Raw genomic sequence first — 24,410 nt, forward strand, 5'->3', positions numbered from 1 at the left:
GAGAGAAGCTTTCAACAAACAACAATGAGAAATTGAAGAATAAATATGTCAAATGTGGTAGACTAAAAATGAAGCTAAAAAGCCCAATTTTTTCTTTTTTCTTTTTGGTGGTGATGCTTGTACTGAAATTATATCTAGGAGCTTTTTACCTCTGAGTCATACCCCCAGACCCTTTTTTTTTTTTTTTTTTGCGGGTCTTGGGATGAAACCCAGGGCCATTCTACCTCTGATAGCTGAGGCTGGCCATGAACCCCGATCCTCCAGTCTCAGCCTCCTGAATGCTGGAATTACAAGCGTACGCCACCATGCCTGGATTTCTTTTTCTTTCTTTCTTTCTTTCTTTCTTTCTTTCTTTCTTTCTTTCTTTCTTCTGAAACAGGGTCTGGCGAGGTTGTTGAGAGACACACGTTGCTGAGGCCGTCCTGTAACTTGCCATCTTCTGATCTCAGCTTCCCAAATACTGGGATTACAGGTGTGTGCCACCATGCCCAGCAAAGCTCAAATTCTTGGAAACCTATAACTATCACCAAACCAAGGCAAAAGTGTGATTAAGTTAAGGATCTTAAGGTAGGGAAATTATCTAGGTGAATAAATACTTGTATCCTAATAAGAGTTAGGCAGAGCCAGGTGAGCACACCTGTAACCCTAGTATGTGGGATGATGAGACTAGAGGATCAAAGGTTTGAGGACAGCTTCAGAAATGCAACAGAATTCTCAGAAACCTATAGAGGAACTGTTTCAAAAAAAAAAAAAAGCAGCCGGGCATGGTGGTACACGCTTGTAATCCCAGTACTTGAGATGCTAAGACAGAAGGATCACAGGTTCCTGGCCAGCCACAACTGCTTAGTGAGGACCTCCACAACTCAGTGAGATCTTGTTTCAAAACAAAGAATAAAACTGGGCATGGTGGCGCATGCTTGTAATCCCAGCATTCGGGAGGCTGAGGCAGGAGGATCAGAGTTATGAACAGCCTCAGCTACTTTGTGAGGCCCTTTGCAACTCAGTGAAACTCTGTTTCAAAATAAAGAATAAAAAATAGAGCTGGGGTTGTAGCTTGGAGGTAGAATGCCCCTGGGTTCCATCACCAGTACCACAAAAAGATAAAATAAAATAAAATAATACTGGGCATGGTGGTGAATGCTTGTAATCCCAGCTTTAGGGAGGCTGAGATAGGAGGATCATAGTTCAAGGACAGCCTCAATTACTTAGTGAGACCCTCAGTGAGATCCTGTTTTAAAATAAAGAATAAAAAATAGGGCTGGGGGTGAAGCTTGGAGGTAGAATGTCCCTAAGTTCCGTCCCCAGTACCACAAAAAAATAAAATAAAATAAAGGACAAAAAAATAGGTCTGGGGATATAGCTCAGAGCTACAATGCCCCTGGTTTCAACCCCAGGTTCCATTTAAAAAAAAATTAAAAAATAAGCGCCAGCATGGTGGCGCAAGCTTGTAATCCCAGCATTTGGGAGGCTGAGACCTGAGGATCACGGTTTGCAGACAGCCTCAGCTACTTAGTGAGGCCCTCTGCAACTCAGTGAGACCCTGTTTCAAAACAAAGAATAAAAATTAGGGCAGGGGGTGTAGCTCGGAGGTCAAATGCCCCTGGGTTCCATCCCCAGACCTGCCAAAAACAAAACCAAAACCAAATACAAACACAAGACATGTATTAGGAATTGAACCCAGGGACATTTGACCTATAAGCTACACCTCTAGCTTTAATCGTTTTTTTTTTTTTTTTATTATGAAACAGGGTCTTACTAAGTTGTACCACACACACAAAAATACATATAATAAAATATATTAATCTATCAAATATATCTACATAAGCTTATTAATAATGTATATTAATTGATTTGTATTAAATTAAGACTCGAAGTTTAGATATAATACTGTAGCAAAGTCTGGATTTACACCAGGTGGGGAAATGTAACAAGATGCCAGTCCCACTAGTGGGAGGAGTTTTTCAGCAAAAGGATCAACTACCTAACTTTCCTTTCCTAATCTGCAACATCACAGATCAGGGGGAAATCAAAGAGGGACTTTCCTAGGGTTGTGATATATGTCCTTCTCTGCTTAGGATTTTTGCTGATAAGTTAAATCGAGTTCATGATGTTTTTCCTTTTTGTTTACTTGCATTGTTTGCTCAGAGCTATTCTTTTGTTTTTATTCAGAGCCCTTCCTCATTTATTCACTGCCTTTCAAAACCCCTAGGGAAGGGGAAGTAGTCCGTGCACAAAGTCATGGACAGTTTCTGACAATCCCTTGGGCACAAGTTCCTCACCCCCCTCTCTGTGCCAGACTCTGCTAGGAGCTCTGTATGAAAGACTGTTCTCTAAGACAAGGGTGTATCATCTGAAGGCCTCTATTCTAAAGTTTCTGGGAAGTACAGCCGAGCGGAGAAGAGGCTATTGAATGAAGCACCAATGGTGTCCTGTCTATTATTCTCACACCTCCCACAATGCCACCGCTGCTTGTTCTCGTGTATCCTCTAGTGGGGGTGGTAGCGCACACTTGTAATCCACGTACTTGGGAGGCTGCGACAGGAGGAGCGCAGGTTTCCCGCCAGCGTCAGCTACTTAGTGAGGACCTCCGCAAATTAGTGAGATCTTATTTCAAAATAAAGAATAAAAAATAGGATGCCGGGCGTGGTGGCGCACGCTTGTAATCCCTACGCTTGGGAGGGGGAGACAGGAGGATCGCACAGGTTCAAAGCCATCTGCGCTGGTTTAAGAGACCCTGTTTCCAAAAATAAAAAAGTATGAAGTAGGTCTGGGAGTATAGCCCGGAGGTAGAAGGGCTTCCAGGAACCCCAGTACCACACAAAAAAATAAATAAATAAAATAAAAAATAGACCGGGTGTGGTGGAGCACGCTTGTAATCCCAACATTTGGGATCATGGTTCATGGATGGCCTCGGCTATTTAGCGAGGCCCTTGCAACTCAGTGAGACCCTGTTTCAAGAAATAAAGACTAAAAAAAGAAAAATTGGACTGAGGGTGTAGCTCAGGGGTATAATGCCCCTGGATTTCATCCCCGTTGCCGAAAAAAAAAAAAAAAAAAAGGAAAACAATAAAAAATAAGCAGGGGGTGGTGGCGCACGCTTGTAATCCCCGCGCTTGGGAGGCTGAGACAGGAGGATCACATAGGTTCAAAGCCAGCCTCCTCAGCTACAGAGTGAGGCTCTCAGCAACTTAGTGAGACCCTGTTTCCAAATAAAATATAAAAATGGTCTGGGAGCATAGCCTGGAGGTAGAAAGCCTCTGGGTTCCACCCCCAGTACCACAAAATAATAATAATAATAATAATAATAAATAAATAAATAAAAAATAGAGAGTTCTGCGTGGTGGTGAGCTTGTAATCTCAACATTCAGGAGGCTGAGACAGGAGGATGGTGGTTTGTGAACAGCCTCAGATACTTAGGCCCTTTGCAACTCAGTGAGACCTTGTTTCAAAATAAAGAACAGAAAATAGGGCTGGGGGTGTAGTTTGGAGCATAGAATGCCTCTGGGGTTTGACCCCCAGTTCTACCACAAAATTTTTAAAACCTTTTTTAAAAAGGTTTCTTCTAACCCCTTATCACCAAAGCACAAGTTCTTTCTCTGGTTAGAAGTTTGGAAATATATCTGCTCCTGGGCTTAGTTCCCAATATGCTCTGAAGACCTGCTTAAGTGAAATTTATGCTTCTGATTATTTTTCTTCATTTTCCAAGTTGATGCCACTAGAAATCCACTTGGAGCCAGGTGTGTTGGCTCGTGCCTTTAATCCTTGTACTTTCAAGGCTGAGACAGAAGAATTCCAGGTTCGAAGCCAGCCTCAGCAATTTAGCAAGGCCCTCTGTAACTTAGTGAGACTGTATTTCAAAATAAAAAAAAAATCGCTGGGCATGGTGGTGCACGCTTGTAATCTCAGCATTTGAGAGGCTGAGACAGGAGGATTGCAGATCATGGACAGCCTCAACTAGGTAGTGAGGCCCTTTGCAACTCAGTGAGACCCTATTTCAAAATAAAGAATAAAAAGTAGGGCTGTGGGTATAGCTCAGGGGTAGAATGCCCCAGGTTCCATCCCTAGTACTGCAAAATAAATGAATGAATTAATGAACTAATGAATAAAATAAAAATAAAACAGGGCTGGGTGTAGCTCAGAAGTAGAATGTCCCTAGGTCCAAAACTCAGTAACACACACACACACACACATACACACATACACACATACACACTACACTTAGAGTTGGGAGTGGTGGCACACGCCTGCAATCCTAGTACATGGGAAGCTGAAACAGAAGGATTCCAGGTTTGAGGACAGCCTCAGCAAAGTAGCAAGACACTCAGCCACCTAGCAAGACTCTGTCTTAAGAAACAAAAAATAAAATAGGGCTGAGGGTGTAGTTCAGAGGTAGAATTCTCCTGGGTTCCCATCCCCAGTACCACCCAAAGAATGAAATAAAGAAATACACTACTGTAAAATTATCTTCTAGTCCATAATTTATATACTTTTCTAATTAAGAATGCACTAAAGAACCCAGAGACTATTTTGTAAATTTCCAGTTTCCTATAGTTTTCTGTAGCAAAACAGAAACAAGACCTCAAAAGAAAGAGACCATTCACCTCCTGAGGTTGGGGTTTAACATTTGATTGGACTCTGACCCTCTGGCATAACCACCTATTGACCACCTGACCACCAGAGACACGGAAGTGAGTTGAACCTACAGACCAGACCTTCTAATGGAGAAACGCATGCTTGATCAATAGTTCCCATCCTTGAAGAAAGCCTATCCCCTTTCAACCAGACATATTTCACTTAATTATGTACCCTAGTAAAAGCTTGGCCTCAAGCCCTGGCGCTATGTCTAACTCCTGAAATTACCCTTGCCCTGCTCTGAGCATGCATAGATTCACCTTCTGCTTTCTAATAAAGCTTTTTTTCTCTTTGTTAAAACCTGACACATCCTTAAATTCTTTAAAACCTGGAAGGATGCCGGGCGTGGTGGCGCACGCTTGTAATCCCTGCGCTTGGGAAGCTGAGACAGGAGGATGGCGCAGGTTCAAAGCCAGCCTCAGCTACTTAGTGAGGCTCTCAGCAACTTAGTGAGACCCTGTTTCCAAATAAAATATAAAATAGGTCTGGGAGTATAGGAGGTAGAAAGCCTCTGGGTTCCACCCCCAGTACCACCAAAAAAAAAAAAAAAATAGAACCTGGAAGGTGTGGGTAGAGGTCTCTGTCTCTGGAGAGACCTCCTCTGACATCCCCACATGGTGACAAGAACATTAGTGGAATAAAACAAAGAATTCAAATAAGGTCTATAGAATAGGTAATAGTATAATATCAATGTCAATTTCCTGATTTTGATCATGGTAGTGTAGTTATGTTAGATATTAATACTTAGGGATTCTGAATGGAATAGTCTATTAGAAATATTTTATACCTTTTTGCAAGTCTAACATAATTCCCAATTGTAAAAACTTAAAAAGCACTAAAAGAGCTGGGCATGGTGGCACATACTTGTAATTCCAGCACTTGGCAGGCTGAGACTGGAGGATCATGGAGGTTTGAAGCCAGCCTCAGCTACTTAGTGAGGCTCTCAGTAGCTTACTGACACCCTGTTTCCAAATAAAATATAAAATAGGTCTGGAAGTGTAGCCTGGAAGAGATGTCAAAGATCAGTGAGTCTTGTGACTTAACCAGATATAAGAAGAAAACATGTGAAGCAATGCAAAGTCCTTGGCTTTTAAGTGAAAGAGAAATATAAAATGTGTGTTTATATTGTTTTTCTATCAATTCCATTTCTAATAAATATTCTTGAAAAAAATCAAAGATAGGCACAAATATTTATATACATGGAATTTAATCACAGCAGTGTTTACAATATTACATTCAAGCAACACAGCCAATTAAATTATCTGTAAAAGAGCATTCAATTAAGTGTGAAGTGTGTGTGTGTGTGTGTGTGTGTGTGTGTGTGTGTGTGTGTGTGTGTGTACTGGGGAATGAACCCAGGGCCTTGCACATTCTGAGCACATACTCTACCTCTAAGTCACACTCCCAGCCTAATATTTAATTAATATTAACAGCTGGGTGTGGTAACTCACACCTTAATCCCAGTACTTGGGAGGCTGAGAGACAAAAAGATTGCAGGTTTGAGGACAGCCTCAGCAATTTAGCAAGATCTACATCAATTTAGTAAGATCCTGTTCAAAATAAAAAGTAAAAGCTGGTCGTGGTGGTGCACACTTGTAATCCCAGCATTCGGGAGGCTAAGACAGGAGGATCTCAGTTTGAGAACAGCCTCAGATACTTAGTGAGGCCCTTGCAACTCAGTAGGACTCTGTTTCAAAATAAAGAATAAAAAATAGGGCTGGGGATGTCACTTGGAAATAGAATGCCCCTGGGTTCCATCCCCAGTACCATAAATAAAAAAATAAATAGTAAAATAGGGTTGGGGTACAGCTCAGAGGTCTAATGCTCCGGGGTCAATCCTCAGTACCAAAAAAGAAAAAATTGACATTTAATTAGCTTAAAAATATTATAAAAGTATAAATATTTGGAAACCTTAATCATTTCATATGTATCCTTTTTTATCTTTATCAAGCTGAATACACAGGTTTTTTTTGTTTTTGTTTTTGTTTTTATTTTTTTTTTTTGGTGGTACTGGGGGTGGAATCCAGAGGCTTTCTACCTCCAGGCTATACTTCCAGACCTATTTTATACTTTTTATTTGGAAACAGGGTCTCACTAAGTTGCCGAGAGCCTCACTAAGTAGCCGAGGCTGGCTTTGAACCTGCGCGATCCTCCTGTCTCAGCCTCCCAAGCGCGGGGATTACAAGCGTGCGCCACCACACCCGGCGGATACAGTTTTAAACATCATTGTCACTGGTATGAAATTGCGTATCTCTCGTTTTATTTTGTAGAGTTTCCCCATACTTCTGCATGTTTGTCTTTAAAATTGTTTCAATGTTTCACTTATATACTTAGATTTGCCTTCATTTCCCAAAATATTGACTATCTAGGTAGTTTATAACTTTTAACTCTAAAATATTTTGCTATGAGCACTTTTCTAAACCTTTTATCTTATTCTTTGGAATAATCTCCTTATGACAAATTCCCAGGAGTATAATTCCAGGGTCTCCTTCCTTCCTTCCTTCCTTCCTTCCTTTCTTTCTTTCTTTCTTCCTTTCTCTTGTAGAACTGGGGATGGTACCCAAGGGCATTCTTACCTTGGAGCTATGCCCCCAGCCTTATTTTGCAGAGGGCCTCCTTAAGTAACTGAGGCTGGCCAGCAACCTATGATCCTCCTGTCTCAGCCTCCCACATACTGGGAATACAACCTGTGTCAGCAGGCCTGGCTCCAGTGCCTCTTAATACATAGCATCAGCTTGCTTCCCCCAAGGGTCAGTGTGCATTTTTAAAGCCTTTCATCTGTCTTTGGGTTTGTGGCCTGCCCTGCTGTGGTTTACCAAACAGCAGCTGCTTGTTGATCTTACTATCATCCATTTCCTACGTATCTCACCCTGCTGAGTTAATCTGCAATATGCATCATTTCAATACTGGTTATCTAATTATGATCTAACCCTAGCCATAGTCATTCTTTTTTTTTTTTAACCAGCTGGAGTTTTACCAGGCATTCATAGAATTTGAAGTATTTGCAGATAATTAAGAGATTTAAGTAGCATCAAATTGCACAGTCTTACAAATGGCACATCTTTTTTACAGAAGTGTGTGAGCAAGGCGTGGGGGCACATGCTTGTGATCCCAGCATTTGGGAAGCTGGGACAGGAGGATCGTGGTTTGTGGCCAGCCTCAGCTACTTAGTGAGGCCCTTTGCAACTCAGTGAGACCCTGTTTTATTTATTTATTTTATTTATTTATTTTTTGGTGGTACTAGGGGTGGAACCCAGGGGCCCTCTACCTCCAGGCTATACTCCCAGACCTATATTCTATTTTATTTGGAAACAGGGTCTCACTAAGTAGCTGAGGCTGGCTTCGAACCTGCGTGATCCTCCTGTCTCAGCCTCACAAGTGCGGGGATTACAAGCGTGCGCCATCACGCCAGGCTTTGAGACCCTGTTTTAAAATAAAGAATAAAAAATAGGGCTGGGGAGTATAGCTTGGAAGTAGAATGCCCCTGGGTTCCATCCCCAGTACCGCAAAAACAAAACAAAAGTGTGTGTGTGTGTGTGTGTGTGTGTGTGTGTGTGTGTGTGTGTGTGTGTGTGTGCTGGGGGTAAACCCAGGGGAATTCTACTTTTATTTTATTTTATTTTTTTTAATTTATTTTTTATTGGTGCAATGTATTCATACATCATAGTGGTATAAATAAGATACTTTTGTAGACATACATGCACACATCGCCCAGTTAGCCCCTACCCGATCCCCACCCCATTCCCTCCCCATCCCTCCTTCCCACGCTTGGCTTAGTGGTTGACATCTAGTATTATAGCAATTTATACAATATTAACATTGATAATCTCACATAACAGTTTCATTTGTCTGGTACCAAACTTTTGATGACTTAAAGATAACATTTCAATATTTCTTTTTGCTTTCTTTCTTACCAGAGAATATTTTTTTTTTTAGGTGAAACTATCATACATTTATTTATTTATTTTTCAGAAAAAAAATCTATCCTGATATGGAATATGGGCTCTAGATACCCAAAACAGTCTCAAAGAAGAACAAAGCTAGAAGATGTATATTTTCTGATTTCAAACCATATAAAGCTACAATAATTGAAACAGTGTAGTACTGTTCTAAAGGCAGATATATAAACCATTGGAGCTAAATAAAAGCCTAGAGATAAATTCTTCCATACATTGTCAAGTTATTTTTGACAAGGTTTCCATGAACTTTTGGTGGAGGAAATACTAGTCTTTTAACTAAATATTGTTGAAAAATAATAATAAATGAAAAATAATAAAATTGGACCCTTACCTAACACATATACAAATATTAACTCAGATAAAGGACCTAAATATAAATCTTAATACTATCAGCTTTTAGAAGAAAATCTGGGTCATAAAACCTCACAACATTGAAATTGGAAGTGATTTCTTGGATATGATTTCAATGGCACAGGCAACAAATGGGTAAATAAACTCCCTTAAAAAATAAAAAAATATTGTATATCCAAAGACAATGTAAACAGAGTTAAAAGTTACTGATGCTCTTCCAAGAGTTCCTCCTATGACCCATTTCTCCCTAGCTCTCACATATTAGGGAAAGCATCTGATTTCTTATTTTTTGTGCCTGACTAATCTCACTTAGCATAATGTCCTCCAGCTCCATCCATTTCCCTGAAAATGATGTAATTGAGTTTTTTTTGATGGCTGAGTAAAATTCCATTGTGTACATATCCCACAGTTTTGTAATCCATTCATCTGTTGATGGACATCTTGGCTGGTTCCATAGTTTGGCTATGGTGAATTGTGCAGCTATGAACATAGATACACATGCATTAGTTTGATAGTTTGGTTTCTTTTCTTTTGGGTAGATACCCAACAGTGGTATTGCTGGATCAAATGGTAGATTTGTTCCCATTCTTCTGAGGATTCTCCATACTGTTTTCCAAAGTGGTTGCACTAATTTGCAATCCCACCAACAATGTCTTAGAGTTCCCACTTCTCCACATCCTCGCCAGCATCTGTTGTTGTTTGTGTTTTGAATGATGGCCATTCTAGTTGGAGTTAGGTGAAATCTCAGGGTAGTTTTGATTTGCATCTCTCTGATTGCCAGTGATGTTGAGCATTTTTTCATGCATTTATTGGCCATTTGAATTTCTTCTTTTGTGAAGTGTCTATTTAGTTCATTTGCCCATTTTGTTATTGGATGTTTTGTTTTCTTAGTGTTGAGTTTCTTGAGTTCTCTGTATATTCTAGATATTAGTCCTCTATCAGTGGTGTAGGTGGCAAAAATCTTCTCCCATTCTGTTGGCTCTCGATTGAGATTCTTGATAGTTTCCTTTGCTGAACAGAAGCTCTTCAGTTTCATGCAATCCCATGTATTGATTCTCCTTTTAATTTGTTGTGCTTTTGGGGTCTTGTTGAGGAAATGTTTGTCTGTGCCTATGTGTTGTAGTGTTGGACCTATGCCCTCTTCAAGGAGCTTCAAAGTCTCTGGTTTAATTTCCAAGTCTTTGATCCATCGTGAGTTGACTTTTGTACAGGGTGAAAAAGTGGGATTAACATCCAATTTTCTGCATATGGTTAACCAGTTTTGCCAACACCATTTGTTAAAGAGGCTATCTTTTTTCCAGTGTATGTTTTTGGCCCCTTTGTCAAAAATCAATTGGCTGAAAGTGTGTGGACTTGTTTCTGGGTCTTCTATTCTGCTCCATTGGTCTATATATCTGTTCTTTTGCCAGTACCATGCTGTTTTTATTACAATGGCTTTGTAGTATAGTTTAAAGTCAGGTATTGTGATTCCTCCTGCGTGGTTTTTGTTGCTGAGAACTACCTTGGCTATTCTGGGCTTTTTGTTATTCCAGATAAATTTAAGGACTGATTTTTCTATGTCTGTGAGGAATGATCTTGGTAGTTTAATGGGCATTGCATTAAATCTGTAGATCAGTTTTGGGAGTATGGCCATTTTAATAATATTTATTCTGCCAATCCATGAACATGGAAGGTCTTTCCATCTTCTAAGATCTTCTTCGATTTCTTTTTTCAGTGTTTTATAATTTTCTTTGTAGAGATCTTTTACCTCCTTGGTCAAGTTTATTCCTAGGTATTTTATTTTTTTGTGGGAGATCCTGAGTGGAAGTGTTTTCTGAATTTCTTTTTCAGTGGATTTATGGTTGGTGTACAGGAAAGCTTCTGATTTTTAAGATTGATTTTGTATCCAGATACCTTGCTGAATTTGTTGATCAGTTCTATAAGTCTTTTGGTTGAGTTTGTTGGGTTTTCTAAGTATAGTATCATGTCATCTGCAAATAGTGAAAGCTTGAGTTCTTCTTTTCCTATTTGTACTCCTTTGATTTCCTTTTCTTGCCTTATTGCTCTGGCTAGAGTCTCTAGTACTATATTGAAGAGAAGTGGTGATAGTGGACATCCTTGTCTCGTTCCAGTTTTTAGGGGGAATTCTTGAAGTTTTTCCCCATTTAATATGATGTTGGCAGTGGGCTTATTGTAGATTGCCTTAATAATGTTGAGATATGTTCCTTCTATTCCAATTCTCTGCAGTGTTTTTATCATAAATGGATGTTGAATTTTATCAAATGCTTTTTCAGCATCTATTGAGATGATCATGTGGTTTTTGTCTTTGATTCTGTTTATATGATGAATTACATGGATTGATTTTCGTATATTGAACCAGCCTTGCATCCCTGGGATGAACCCTACCTGGTCATGGTGAATGATTTTCTTGATGTGGTTTTGAATGCGTGTTGCTAGTATTTTGTTTAATAGTTTTGCATCCAAGTTCATCAGAGATATAGGCCTGTAGTTTTCCTTCCTTGAACTGTCTTTATTCGGTTTGGGTATTAGTGTGATGTTGGCTTCATAGAATGTATTTGGGAGAGTCCCGGTTTTTTCTATTTCCCGAAATAGTTTGAGTAGTATTGGGATTAGTTCTCCTATAAAGGTTTTATAGAATTCACTTGGGAAACCATCTGGTCCTGGGCTTTTCTTTGATGGTAAGCTCTTTATTGCTGTTTCAATCTCTTTAATTGTTATTGGTTGGTTTAAGTGTTCTATATCTTCTTGACTCAGTTTAGGAAGGTTGTATTTATCTAGGAAGTTGTCGATTTCCTCCAGGTTTTCCATTTTGTTGGAGTATAGTTTTTCAAAGTAGTTTCTGATAATCCTCTGGATTTCTACGCTGTCAGTAGTAATGTCTCCTTTTTCATCCCTTATCTTCATAATTTGGGTTGATTCTCTCTTTTTTTTTAGTTAGGTTGGCTAATGGTTTATCAATCTTGTTAATTTTTTCAAGAAACCAGCTTTTAGTTTTGTTGATTTTCTGTATTGTTTTTTTATTCTCTATTTCGTTAATTTCTGCTCTAATTTTAATAATTTCCCGTCTTCTGCTGGCTTTGGGGTTCAATTGTTCCTGCTTTTCAAGGGCTTTGAGGTGTGTCATAAGGCTATTTATTTGAAGATTTTCTGTTTTTCTTATGTGAGCACTCAGTGCTATAAATTTTCCTCTTAATACTGCCTTCAAAGTGTCCCAGAGGTTTTGATATGTTGTTTCTTTATTTTCATTTGTTTCTAGAAATTTCTTGATTTCACCTCTTACATCTTCTATGACCCATTCTTCATTCAGAAGTGTGGTGTTCAGTCTCCACATGTTTATGTTGTTTCTCTGAGTCTTCTTATAGTTGATTTCTAGTTTCATTCCATTATGGTCTGAAATGACACAGGGAAGTATGTAACATTTTTTAAATTTGCTAGTGCTCATTTTGTGTCCCAGGATGTGATCTATTTTGGAGAAGGTTCCATGAGCAGCTGAGAAAAATGTAAACTCTGCTGTAGTTGGGTGAAATATTCTATATGAGTCCAACAGGTCCATTTGGTTAATGGTGTTCTTTAGTTCTGAGACATCTTTACTGACCCTTTGTCTGGAAGATCGGTCTAGTATTGTGAGAGGTGTGTTGAAGTCTCCCAGTATTATTGTGTTGGGATTTATGTGTGACTTCATATCACAAAGAGTTTGATTTATGAAAGTAGCTGCCCCTATGTTTGGGGCATAGATGTTGATTATTGTTATTTCCTCTTGCTGGACTATTCCTTTTACCAGTAAGATGTGACCTTCTTTGTCTCTTCTAATAAGTTTGGGTTTGAAGTCTAACTTGTCTGATATCATAGTTGCTACTCCTGCTTGTCTTCGAGTACCATTAGCATGGATTACCTTGCTCCAGCCCTTTACCTTGAGTTTGTTCCTATCTTTACTTGTAAGGTGTGTTTCTTGTAAGCAGCAGATGGATGGATTCTGGCTTTTAATCCATTTTGCCACTTTATGTCTTTTTATTGGGGAGTTGAGGCCGTTTACATTAAGTGTGATTATAGAGAGATAATTTTTAATTCCCAACATGTTAAGATCTTATTTCTGTTTAAGATACTGTTTATTCTTCTTTGCTTAGTTGTCTGCTGGATGGGAATTCTTGTTTCTTTGGTTCTGGCGTGTATTACCCATTTCCTCTTTGCAGTTAATCTCCTTGAGTATTTTCTCTAGCGCTGGTTTTGACGACATAAATTCCTTCAGTTTCTGTTTGTCATGGAAGCTTCTTATTTCCCCATCTAATTTGATGGATAGTTTTGCTGGGTAGGAAATTTTTGGCTGGAAGTTGTTTTCTTTCAGAGTTTGGAATATGTTACTCCAAGCCCTTCTGGCTTTCATAACTTGGTTTGGGAAGTCTGGAGTGATTCTAATTGGTTTGCCTCTGTATGTCACGTGGCCTTTTGTTTTTGTTGCCTTTAAGATTCTCTCCTTGGCTTCCACATTAGTCATTTTGACAATTATGTGGCGTGGGGATCCTCTTCTCTGATCCTGTCTAAAGGGAGTTCTATAAGTTTCCTGGATCTGTGTATCGACCTCTTGCTCTATGTTTGGAAAATTTTCTGCTATTACTTCCTTGAAGAGATTGTTGATCCCTTTGGTTTCACCTTCTTTTCCCTCCTCTATTCCAATTATTCTTAGGTTAGCTCTCTTGAAATGGGCCCATATTTCTTCAATGTCAGATTCCTGCTGTCGGGTTTTTTTTTCTAAATTAGAAACTATGCGTTCATTTTTAGAATGATCATCTTCAAGGAGCGAGATTCTATTCTCCATGTGGTCTAATCTGTTGTTTATACTTTGGATTGAGGCATTTACTTCATTAATTGCATCCTTTATCTCTTTTTGACTCTCTCTAAATTCTTTTCGAAAGTCCTCTATTATTTCTAAAGTTATTTTCCTAATTTGATCTTCTAGAGATCTTTGGATTTCTGTGTTATCAGATTCTGATGTTGTGGGGTTGTTGGCATTCACTGCTCCATTGTTATTTCTCTTTCCCATGATTTTGGAAGTTTGTGCCTTCTCTGGGTTCTTCCCCGAGTCACTACGAGTTCACTTAAGATGCTCTGGATCTCGTGTCTGTGGTATCTCAGTCACCACTACTCCTTAACTGGTTTGTATCACAAAGTCTCAGACCCAGGGAGTCAATCAAGGCTGCTTAGACTGTGGGGAGTGCCAAGTTGGGCGTTCTCCAGTGGGGAGTTGTGACTATGGTATGATATCTCTGCCACTGCCACTCCCCCCCTGGGCTGCACTGCTAAAATCTCCGACCCAGGGAGACTATCTGCGCAAGTCCCTGGGAGCGCAGTACTGGGATTTCTTCCCTAGGAGTCACAATTTGACTCACGGTTATTGAGTGCGCTGATGGAGCTGTAGTGAACTTGGTGGATTCGCTGCTGCCGCCACTGGCAATATGGCACCACTGCCACACCCTTGGCCGTGATGCGGCGTATTTCTTCTCTGGTTTTGAACTCCGCTCTGAGTCCCTGCCAGTTGTGCTGTGCTCGGCCCTTGGGAGCTTTAGATGTTCCCTGCACCAACAAAACTGCTGACTGCCGCCCGGCTGTTCAGCACCTGCTCACCTCAGCTTGCTGTCAACCGCTCCTCTCAGGCTCCTGGTGGCTGGTTGAATGGATTGGTCTAGGGCTGTCCGGTGAACTCACCACTGCCGCCAGCAGTAAGACGCTGCTTCTGCGTCCTAGGCCGCGAGGCCAAAGTACCTCCTCTCTGGATTTGAGCTCTGTTTTGAGTCTCCCTCCTCTCTGGAGCCTGGTGCTGCTAGGGGAGATGTAGGCCGCTCCGCTCCGGCCGCTCTGCGCCCGGCTCTGGCTGCTCTGCACCGCGGGTCTGGCCACTCCGGCCGCTCCGGCCGTTCCGCAACGTGGCTCTGGCTGCTCCGACTGTTCTGGCCGCTCCGCTCCGGCTGTTCTGGCCGCTCTGCTCGGCTGCTCTGGCCGCTCCGCTCAGCTGTTCTGGCCGCTCCGCTCCGGCTGCTCCAGCCGCTCCACTCCGCGGCTCTGGCCACTCCGCGTGGCCGCTCCAGGCAATCCGCGCTGCGGCTCTGGCTGCTCCGGCTGTTCTGGCCACTCCGCTTGGCTGTTCTGGCCGCTCTACTCGGCTGCTCTGAACAGCGGCTTCGGCTGCTCTGCACCGCGGGTCTGGCCACTCCGGCCGCTCTGGCGGTTCCGCGACGCGGCAGGCCGCTCCACTCTGCGGCTCCCCCCAATCCGCGCTGCGGCTCTGGCCGCTCAGCGCCGCGCGGGCGCGGCACTTCGGGCTGGTTTTTTTCTGGTGTCTTGTTTTTCCAGCCCTTTTTCTCTGTCCCTTGTAGTTACCGTTTTTATTTCTTTGCTGGTGGTGTTTTCTGGCTCTGAAAGGCGCTGGTTTTGTGGTAGTAGAGTTGGATTGTTAGCGGGACTTGTAAGTGCCGCTTTCCTCCGTCGCCATCTTCCCCGCATTCTACTTTTAAGCTATACTCCCGGCCCTATTTTACTTTTTTTTCATTTGAAACAGGGTCTCACTATGTTGCTGAAGCTGAGGCTGGCTGAGAACCTGTGGTCCTCTGGGAACCTGCAATCCTCCTGTCTCAGCCTCCCAAGAACTGGGATTATAGGAGTGTGCCACCACACTCAGCTAGACACATATTTTGATACTAGTTTCATTTATTCAATTATTTTGATATTCTTTTGACAAATGTTTATTGAAAAACTATCTTGTACCTGTCCTTGTGTTAAATAACATTGCTAAGAATGTGAACAAAACACTTCCCCGGATCGCACAGGTTCGAAGCCAGCCTCAGCTACTTAGAGAGGCTCTCAGCAATTTAGTGAGACCCTGTTTCCAAATAAAATATTAAATAAGTCTGGGAGTTATAGCCAGGTAGAAAGCCCCTGGGTTCCACTCTCAGTACCACAAAAATAAATAAATAAATAAATAAATAAATAAATAAATGCCAGCCCAAACAGTAATAAAATTATAGCGTGATAGTGACCACAAAGAAAAAGGGTGCAACAAAAGCATATAACAAGCCGGGCGTGGTGGCGCACGCTTGTAATCCCCGCGCTTGGGAGGCAGAGACAGGAGGATCGCGCAGGTTCGAAGCTAGCCGCGCGCGCTGGCTTAGGAGACCTTGTTTCCAAATAAAAATGTAAAAATAGGTCTGGGAGTGTAGCCCGGAGATAGAAGGGCTTCCAGGAACCCCAGTACCACCAAAAAAAAAAAAAAAAAAGCATATAACAAGAGTATAAGAAACTGTGAACTCCTTATTAAAGAGATATTAAGCCGGGTGTGGTGGCACATGCTTGTAATCCCTGTGCTTGGGAAGCAGAGAAAGGAGGATTGTGCAGGTTCGAAGCCAGCCTCGCTGGCTTAAGAGATCCTGTTTCCAGGTAAAAAATATATAAAAATAGGTCTGGGAGTGTAGCCCAGAGATAGCAGGGTTTCCAGGAACCCTAGTACCACCAAAAAAAGAAGAGAGAGAGAGAGAGAGAGAGAGAGAGAGAGAGAGAGAGAGAGAGAGATTAATAAAGGAAGAGACATTATTTCTTTTTTTTTTTTTTTTTTTTTTTTTTTTTGGTGGTACCTTCTACCTCCAAGCTACACTCCTAGACCTATTTTATATTTTATTTGGAAACAGGGGCTCTTAAACCAGCTGAGGCTGGCTTCGAACCTGCGCGATCCTCATGTTTCAGCCTCCCAAGCGTGGGGATTACAAGCGTGTGCCACCATGCCTGGCAAGGAAGAGAAATTAAAATTGAGCCCTCAGCTGGGTATGGTGGCTCATGCTTGTAATTCCAGCACTTGGGAGGCTGAAACAGGAAGATGGTGATCATGGACAGCCTCAGCTGCTTAGTGAGGTCCTCTGCAACTTAGTGAGACTCTGTTTCAAAATAAAAGAATAAAAAATAGGGCGGGGTGATGTAGAATACCTCTGAGTTCAATCCCCAGTACCACAAGACAAGCAAACAAACAAACACTTGAGCCCTAAAGAAAGAGTAGGAGTTAGCCAGGTTATCAAGGTAGGGGAGATTTCTCTAGGCAGTAGGACCAATTGGCATGAAGACTCATAGGAAGAAGGGGCTTAGCTACGATTCTCTGTTTCATAATTTCAGATGCAGAGAAAAAGGACAATGTATGTGAAACATGGTGAAGAAATGAGAAATGTGAGATGCGGCTGGAAAGGAGATAGAAGTCAGCCCGACAAGCCCTGGATGGTCAAAGCACACGTGGACATAGGAGAAACTTGTACAAGGAGGATGGTAGTAGGTAGTACCGCATGGAGACTAGTAGGACTGGAGTTCAGAGAGTGTGAGAGAGAGGAGGGAGGGGAGGCTGGTTAGGTAGACAGACCACAGTCAGAGCTGTGGTCAGGGAGCAGAGTTTGTCTCAGGCCTCAAGAGACGTAACTACATTTTCCATTCAATTAAGAAAGAAGAAGCCGGGCGGGTGGCGCACACTTGTAATCCCAGCATTTGGGAGGCTGAGACAGGAGGATCACGGTTTGAGGATAGCCTCAGCTACTTAGTGAGGCCCTCTGCAACTTAGTGAGACCCTGTTTCAAAATAAAGAATAAAAATGGGGTTGGGGTGTAGCTTGGAGGTAGAATGCCCCTGGGTTCCATCCTCAGTACCATACACACACACAAAAAAAGAATCAAAAATAGGGTGGGGGTGTAACTCAAAGGTAGAATGCCCCTGGGTTCCATCCCCAGTACTGCCACAAGAATAAGAATAAGAATAAGAATAAGAATAAGAGGAGGAGGAGAAGACTCCTAAAGAGTAGAGTACTTAGAAGACATAGACAGCCCAACATGGTAGTGCACCCTTGTAATCCCAGTACTTGGGAGGCGGAGATGGGAAGAGCACAGTTCACAACCAGCCTCGGCTACTTAGTGAGGGCCTTTGCAACTTAATGAGACCCTGTTTCAAAATAAAGAATAAAAAATAGGCCTGGGGGTATAGCTCGAAGGTAGAAAACCCCACTACTGGGAAAAAAAATAGTCATGGTATTGGGAATATACCATTTTTAAAAAATTTGAAACAGAATCTCAATTACTTCAGCACTAGCCCTGATCATGTAATCTCCTATCTCAGCCTCCCAAGTATTGGGATTACAGCCACTAAGCCCAGCTGAAATCATACAGTGGCAGGGTGCTTGCCTAGCATGACAGAGGCCCTGGGTTGGAGCTGGTGGGGTGGGGGTTGTGGAAAAGGCTTTTTCTTCAGCGATATTGACTTAATCCATCTGGACGAGGCATTGCTGAGCTATAGTGCCCTTTTGTTTGTGTTATGGTACTGAGGATGGAATTCAGGGGTATTCTACCTCCAAGCTACACCTCCAGCCCCTTTTTAAAATTCTTTATTTTGAAACAAGGTCTCACTGAGTTGCAAAGGGCCTCACTAAGTAGCTGAGGTTGTCCGTGAACCAAGATCCTCCTGTCTCATCCTCCAGAATGCTGGTATTACAAACATGCACTACCAATCCGGCTCAAGTTCTTCTTACATTTTTGTTATTCACAAAGTTAGAAAATACAAATGTTGCCAGGCATGGTGACGGGTGCTTGTAATCTCTGCGCTTGGTAGGTGGATACAGGAGGATCGCACTGATTTGAAGCCAGCCTTGCTGGCTTAAGAGACCCTGTTTCCAAATAAAAATATTAAATAGGTCTGAGAGTGTAGCCCGGAGGCAGAAGGGTTTCCAGGAACCCAAGTACCACCAAAAAAAAAAATGTGTTTTAGTTTTGAATTATATACCAAGAAAACAGTAGGGATGTATGGGCTATCATGGTTCGTAAAACTTTTGCTGTTGTTAACTATGGGAGAAGAAGGAAATGACCACACTTAGCCATTTAGAGAAACTAGTGTGTGAAGGCACACACCTGATCTTCAGCACTTGGGAGTCTGAGACAGGAGGATTGCAGGTCTGTGGCCAGCACTAGGGTAACTTAGTGAGACCCTGTTTCAAAATGAAAAATAGGGCTGGGGGTATAGTAGGGCCTCTGGCTTTAATCCCTGGTACCATACCCATAATCATAATCACAGAGGTATGATTTTGCAGAAGGAGAAATATACTAGTAATTAGAAAGGAATAAGTTAACAAGTTAGAAAAGATTTGACAGCAGGAAAGAAATTGGAGACATTTTCTAGGCAGAGTGGACAAAGGTTACAAAGGTTGAAGAGACAAAAGGTTGAGATTAGATTCTCTGAGCTAATCTCATCTTTACCCTCATATAATTATCTTTATTTAGACATCTCCTATATTAAATTAAAATTTTCAAAATTTTAATGAAATTTGCATAATGAAAAACTAACCATTTTATTTTAATTAAAATTTATTTTTTGCTGTATTGGGGATGGAACCCAGGGGGCATTCTACCTCTGGGTGACACCCTCAGCCCTAATTTTTTATTTTTAGTTTTTGAAACAGGGCCTCACCAAGTAGCTGAGGCTGTCCGTGATCCTCTGATCCTCCGGTTTCTGCCTCCTGAATGCTGGGATTACAAGTGTGTGCCACCATGCCCGGCCAAAACTAACCATTTAAAAGTGTACAATTCAGTGACATTTAGTATATTCACAATGTCATACAACCACTATTTCTGTCTAGTTCCAAAATATTTCCATGATCATCCCATATTTGTTGATTTCTTTTCAACTCAAAAGAAAACTTTATAGCTAGTCATAATTTTCTCCCTTCCTCCAGTGAACGGTGACCTCCAATCTGTTTTCTGTGTCTATTTACCCACTCTGGGTGTTTTCTATGAAGGAATTAAACCGTATATTACCTTTTGTGTCTGGCTTTTGTTGACATGTATGTTTGTATCACTTTGAATTTCACTGTGGTATATAATTACAATGCCTTAATCAAAATATAAAACAATTTTCTCTATTGATAGACATTTGGGTTCTTTCTACCTATTGGTTATTACGAGTAATGCCGCTATGAACATTCACGGACAATATTTTTGTTTGAACACCTGTTTTCAACTCTTTTAAATATGTACTAGTAGTAGACTTTCTGGGCCATATGGTAATTCTGTTTAACTTACTGAACAACTATCACACTTTTTTTTTTTTTTTGGTACTAGGAAATAAACTCAGGGTGATCTACCTCTAGGCTAGATCCCCAGCTAAATTTTATCTTTTATTTTGAAACAGGGTCTCTCTAAGTTGTAGAGGTCCTTGTTATAAGTTGCTGATGCTGGCCACAAACCTGCGATCCTTCTGTCTCTGCCTCCCAGTACTAGGGTTATGGGGGTGTGCCACCATGCCCAGGTTACCACACTATTTTTCACATCAGCTGTACTATTTTACACAACTGCCAGCAAGGGAAGAGAGTGCTACCTTTTCCAATACTTGTTATTTTCTCTTTTTTTGCTTTTTTTTTTTTTTTTTTGTACTGAGGATTGAACCCAGGGGCATTCTACCTCTGAGCTATAGCTCTAGCCCTTTTTATTTTGAAACAAAATCTTACTAAGTTGCTGAGGATGGCCTTTAATTATTTTCTGAATATTAATTTTTTAATTTTTTTTATTTTTTGTGGTACTGGGGATGGAATCCAGGGGCTTTTCTACTTCTGGGCTATACTCCCAGACCTATTTTATACTTTATTTGGAAACAGGGTCTCACTAAGTTGCTGAGAGCCTCACTCTGTAGGCTGGCTTTGAACCTGTGCGATCCTCCTGTCTCAGCCTTCCAAGCGCTGGGATTTACAAGCATGTGCTACCACGCCCTGCTTTTCTGGATTTTAAAAATTATAAATATGTAGTGGATGTGAAGTGTCATCTCATTGTAATTGGTAATTTTGGTATGCCTCTTTCTCTCTTTCGTTTTTTCTTTCTTTTCTTTCTTTCTTTCTTTTTTTGTGGTACTGGAGATGGAACCCAGGAGCATTCTGCCTCCGAGCTACACCCCCAGCCCTACTTTTTATTTTTTATTTTGAAACAGGGTCTCACTGAGTTGCATGGGGCCTCACTAAGTAGCTGAGGCTATTCACGAACCTGGATCCGGTCTCAGCCTCCCAAATGCTGGGATTACAAGCGTGTGCCACCACGCCTGTCTTGATATGCCTTTTTCTAATGATTAATGATGATATGCTTATTGATATGCTTATTGATCTGGGAGACATTTTTATTCAAGTTCTTTGCCCATTGTAAATTTGGTCGTCTTTTGAATGAGTTTTTTTTTTCTTTCTTTCTTTCTTTTTTTTTTTTTTTTTGGTGGTACTGGGGTTCCTGGAAGCCCTTCTACCTCCAGGATGCACTCCCAGACCTATTTTTACATTTTTATTTGGAAACAGGGTCTCCGAAGCCAGCGCGCGCAGCTGGCTTCGAACCAGCGCGATCCTCCTGTCTCCGCCTCCCAAGCGCGGGGATTACAAGCGTGCGCCACCACGCCCAGCCTGAACTATTTTAAATTTCATTCCCAGTTATTTGCTGATAGTATGCTGCAACCGATTATTGTGTGTAGACATTATAACTTGTAACTTTGTTAATTTTTTTTTTTTTTTTTTTTTTTTTTTGGTGGTACTGGGGTTCCTGGAAGCCCTTGTACCTCCGGGCTACACTCCCAGACCTATTTTTTACATTTTCATTTTGGAAACAGGGTCTCCTAAGCCAGCGCGCGCGGCTGGCTTCGAACCTGCGCGATCCTCCTGTCTCTGCCTCCCAAGCGCGGGGATTACAAGCGTGCGCCACCACGCCCGGCTTGAATAAGTTCTTTTATATTTATGGGTATTACACCATTAAGAGATACATGATTCACAAATATTTTCTTTCTCTCTTGCCGTATCGACGTTTCCACTTGTGCCTCAAAAGCCATTTCTTCCTCCTGAAAGATCCTAGTAATACATGCCCTTGCCACTTCATTCTTCCCTGGGAAGACACTTGACGTTTTTTTATACTGAATGGTAGGCACATGGATAGCCGCTTCACTTACATTTTTCACTAACACTTTAATATGTGGATTATCTCCACTCTTTTGGTGTATATATTTTTATGTAATCTTTAAAAGGGCTTGGCAGTACTGTTTCCTCTAATTCCTACTCTCATTTCTGCCCTCACTTTCGCTTAGAGTTTTAGAATGAGAGGTCTGTGTTGGCTGCTTCATCGCATGGTGTCTCTTAAATCTCTTGCATTACAGCATTTTGCAGTTCTGACATAATGACACCTTTGGGTCTCCGCCCCACCCTTCATTCTTTCTTGAGGCCAAGCCACTCAGGATCCACCTCGTTGCTTTAATGCAGTTGACTTCTTGATCTGCATTTTGAAGCTAACTCCTAACCAAAGTTTTCAATTATGCTGGATGTTTCTATATGCTGCATATTGCTAGTTTTTTTTATTTTACCAGATGTGTATTTCTTGTATTAATCCAGGGTTTTCCAATTCAATTGCATATTTCTTCAACCACATTAGTTTTAGCCTTACAGCTTTGTAGTATGTACAGATTCTTCTCTATCTCTTCTCAGGTTAGTTATCGTGTGTGTGTGTGTGTGTGTGTGTGTGTGTGTGTGTGTGTCCGCTCGCACACGTGTGTCACACTGGGGATTGAATCCAGGGGCATTCTACCTCCTAGCTACACTCTCAGCCTCCCAAGCAGTGGGATTACAAGCGTGAATCACCACGCCCGGGTCCTGCATTTTTTTTTCTTTCTTTTTTTTTTTTTTTAGGTACTGGGGATGGAACCTAGGGGCATTCTACCTCACCCTCAGCCCTATTATTATTATTTTTTTTTGGTGGTACTGGGGGTGGAACCCAGAGGCTTTCTACCTCCAGGGTATACTCCCAGACCCATTTTATATTTTATTTGGAAACAGGGTCTCACTAAGTTGCTGAGAGCCTCACTAAGTAGCTGAGGCTGGCTTCGAACCTGTGCGATCCTCCTGTCTCAGCCTCCCAAGCGCGGGGATTACAAGCGTGCTCCACCACGCCCGGCTCCATTTTATATTTTATTTGGAAACAGGGTCTCACTAAGTTGCTGAGAGCCTCACTAAGTAGCTGAGGCTGGCTTTGAACCTGCGCGATCCTCCTGTTTCAGCCTCCCAAGTGTGGGAATTACAAGCGTGCGCCACCACGCCCGGCCTCAGCCCTATTTTTTTATTCTTTATTTTAAAACAGGATCTCACTGAATTGCAAAGGGCCTCACAAAATAGCTGAGGCTGTCCGCAAACCATGATCCTCCTGTCTCAGCCTCCCAAATGCTGGGATTACAGGTATGTGCCACCATGCCTGACTTCTGTTGCAGTTTTGTGTGTGTGTGTGTGTGTGTGTGGGGGGGTATTGGGAATGGAACCCAGGGGTATTCTACCTCCGAGTCACACCCCGCCGCCAACCCTATTTTTTAATTCTTTATTTTGAAACAGGGTCTCAACGAATTGCAAAGAGCCTGACTCAGTAGCTGAGGCTGCCAGAGAACCATGATGTTCCTGTCTCAGCCTCCCAAATGCTAGGATTACAAGTGAGCGCCACCATGCCCAGCCTCTGCTTTTGTTTTGTTTTTAAAGAGAGTCTTAAGTTGCTGAGAGACTTCCTAAATTGCCGAGGCTGTCCTTGCACCTGGGATCCTCCCGTCTCAGTTTCTCAAGTACTGGGATTATAGGCATGAGCCACCACACCCAGCCAGTTATCTACTTTTAATTATTAATAGTCCTTGTTGGCCTAATTCCACTTCCTCTCCATCAGGGAGGTGCTAGATAAGAAAGATAATTTTGGTTGTATTGTTGAAGATAAAGTGGAGAATGAGGATGTTGGCTTGTAGTGATGAAACCCTGAACTGCACTGATGGGCTTCCCCTTTGTGGAAGGATAAGGATGCAAAAATTACAAAGTTGTCTGATGACCAGTTAGAGTTGGAAGGACTTATCCATGCCAACATCCTGTAGTTTGTGTGTGTTTATTGGAAACTGAGCCTAGGAGCATTCTACCTCTGAGCTACACCCTCAGCCCTATTTTTTTATTTATTTATTTATTTATTTATTTATTTATTTATTTATTTATTTATTTATTTGCAGTACTGGGGATTGAACCCATAGGCAGACTACCTCCGAGCTACACTTCTAGTCCTACTTTTTTATAATTTATCTTGAAACAGGATCTCACTTGGCTAATGAATCTTACCACTTGCTGAGGCTGTCCTGCAACCTGTGATCCTCTTGTCTCAGCCTCCCAAATACTGGTATTACAAGTGTACCCATCACACCTGGCTTATTTTTTATTTTGAAACAGGTCTCACTAGAAGTACCTAAATCTCTCTACGTTGTTGAAGTTGTGCTAGAACTCGCGATCCTCCTTTCCTAGGCTTTCAAGTATTGGGGATTACACGTGTGGGCTACTATGCCTGGCTTATCCTGTATTTTCCTGTCTTCAATGAAGTAGCCAAGTGAGTTTTTGCTAAGCGAGTCATACCCATTCTTCTGTTAAGAATTTTTCATCCTCGCTGG

General features: G+C 41.6%; 1 protein-coding gene across 1 annotated transcript in view; it reads right to left on the minus strand.

Annotated features, from left to right (window-relative positions):
* NOC3L (NOC3 like DNA replication regulator) overlaps positions 1–22,082 on the minus strand; it is a gene marked incomplete at both ends in the record, with an annotated part of 64,716 nt that extends 42,634 nt beyond the window's left edge. The window contains one exon of the mRNA XM_080694838.1: positions 22,019–22,082. Within this exon, the coding sequence (XP_080550964.1) occupies positions 22,019–22,082 (64 nt within the window). The remainder of the gene's footprint in view (positions 1–22,018) is intronic.
* Positions 22,083–24,410: the final 2,328 nt, after the last annotated feature.

Source organism: Muscardinus avellanarius (genome assembly GCF_963383645.1).
Source record: "Muscardinus avellanarius genome assembly, chromosome: 4".
Lineage (NCBI taxonomy): Eukaryota > Metazoa > Chordata > Mammalia > Rodentia > Gliridae > Muscardinus > Muscardinus avellanarius.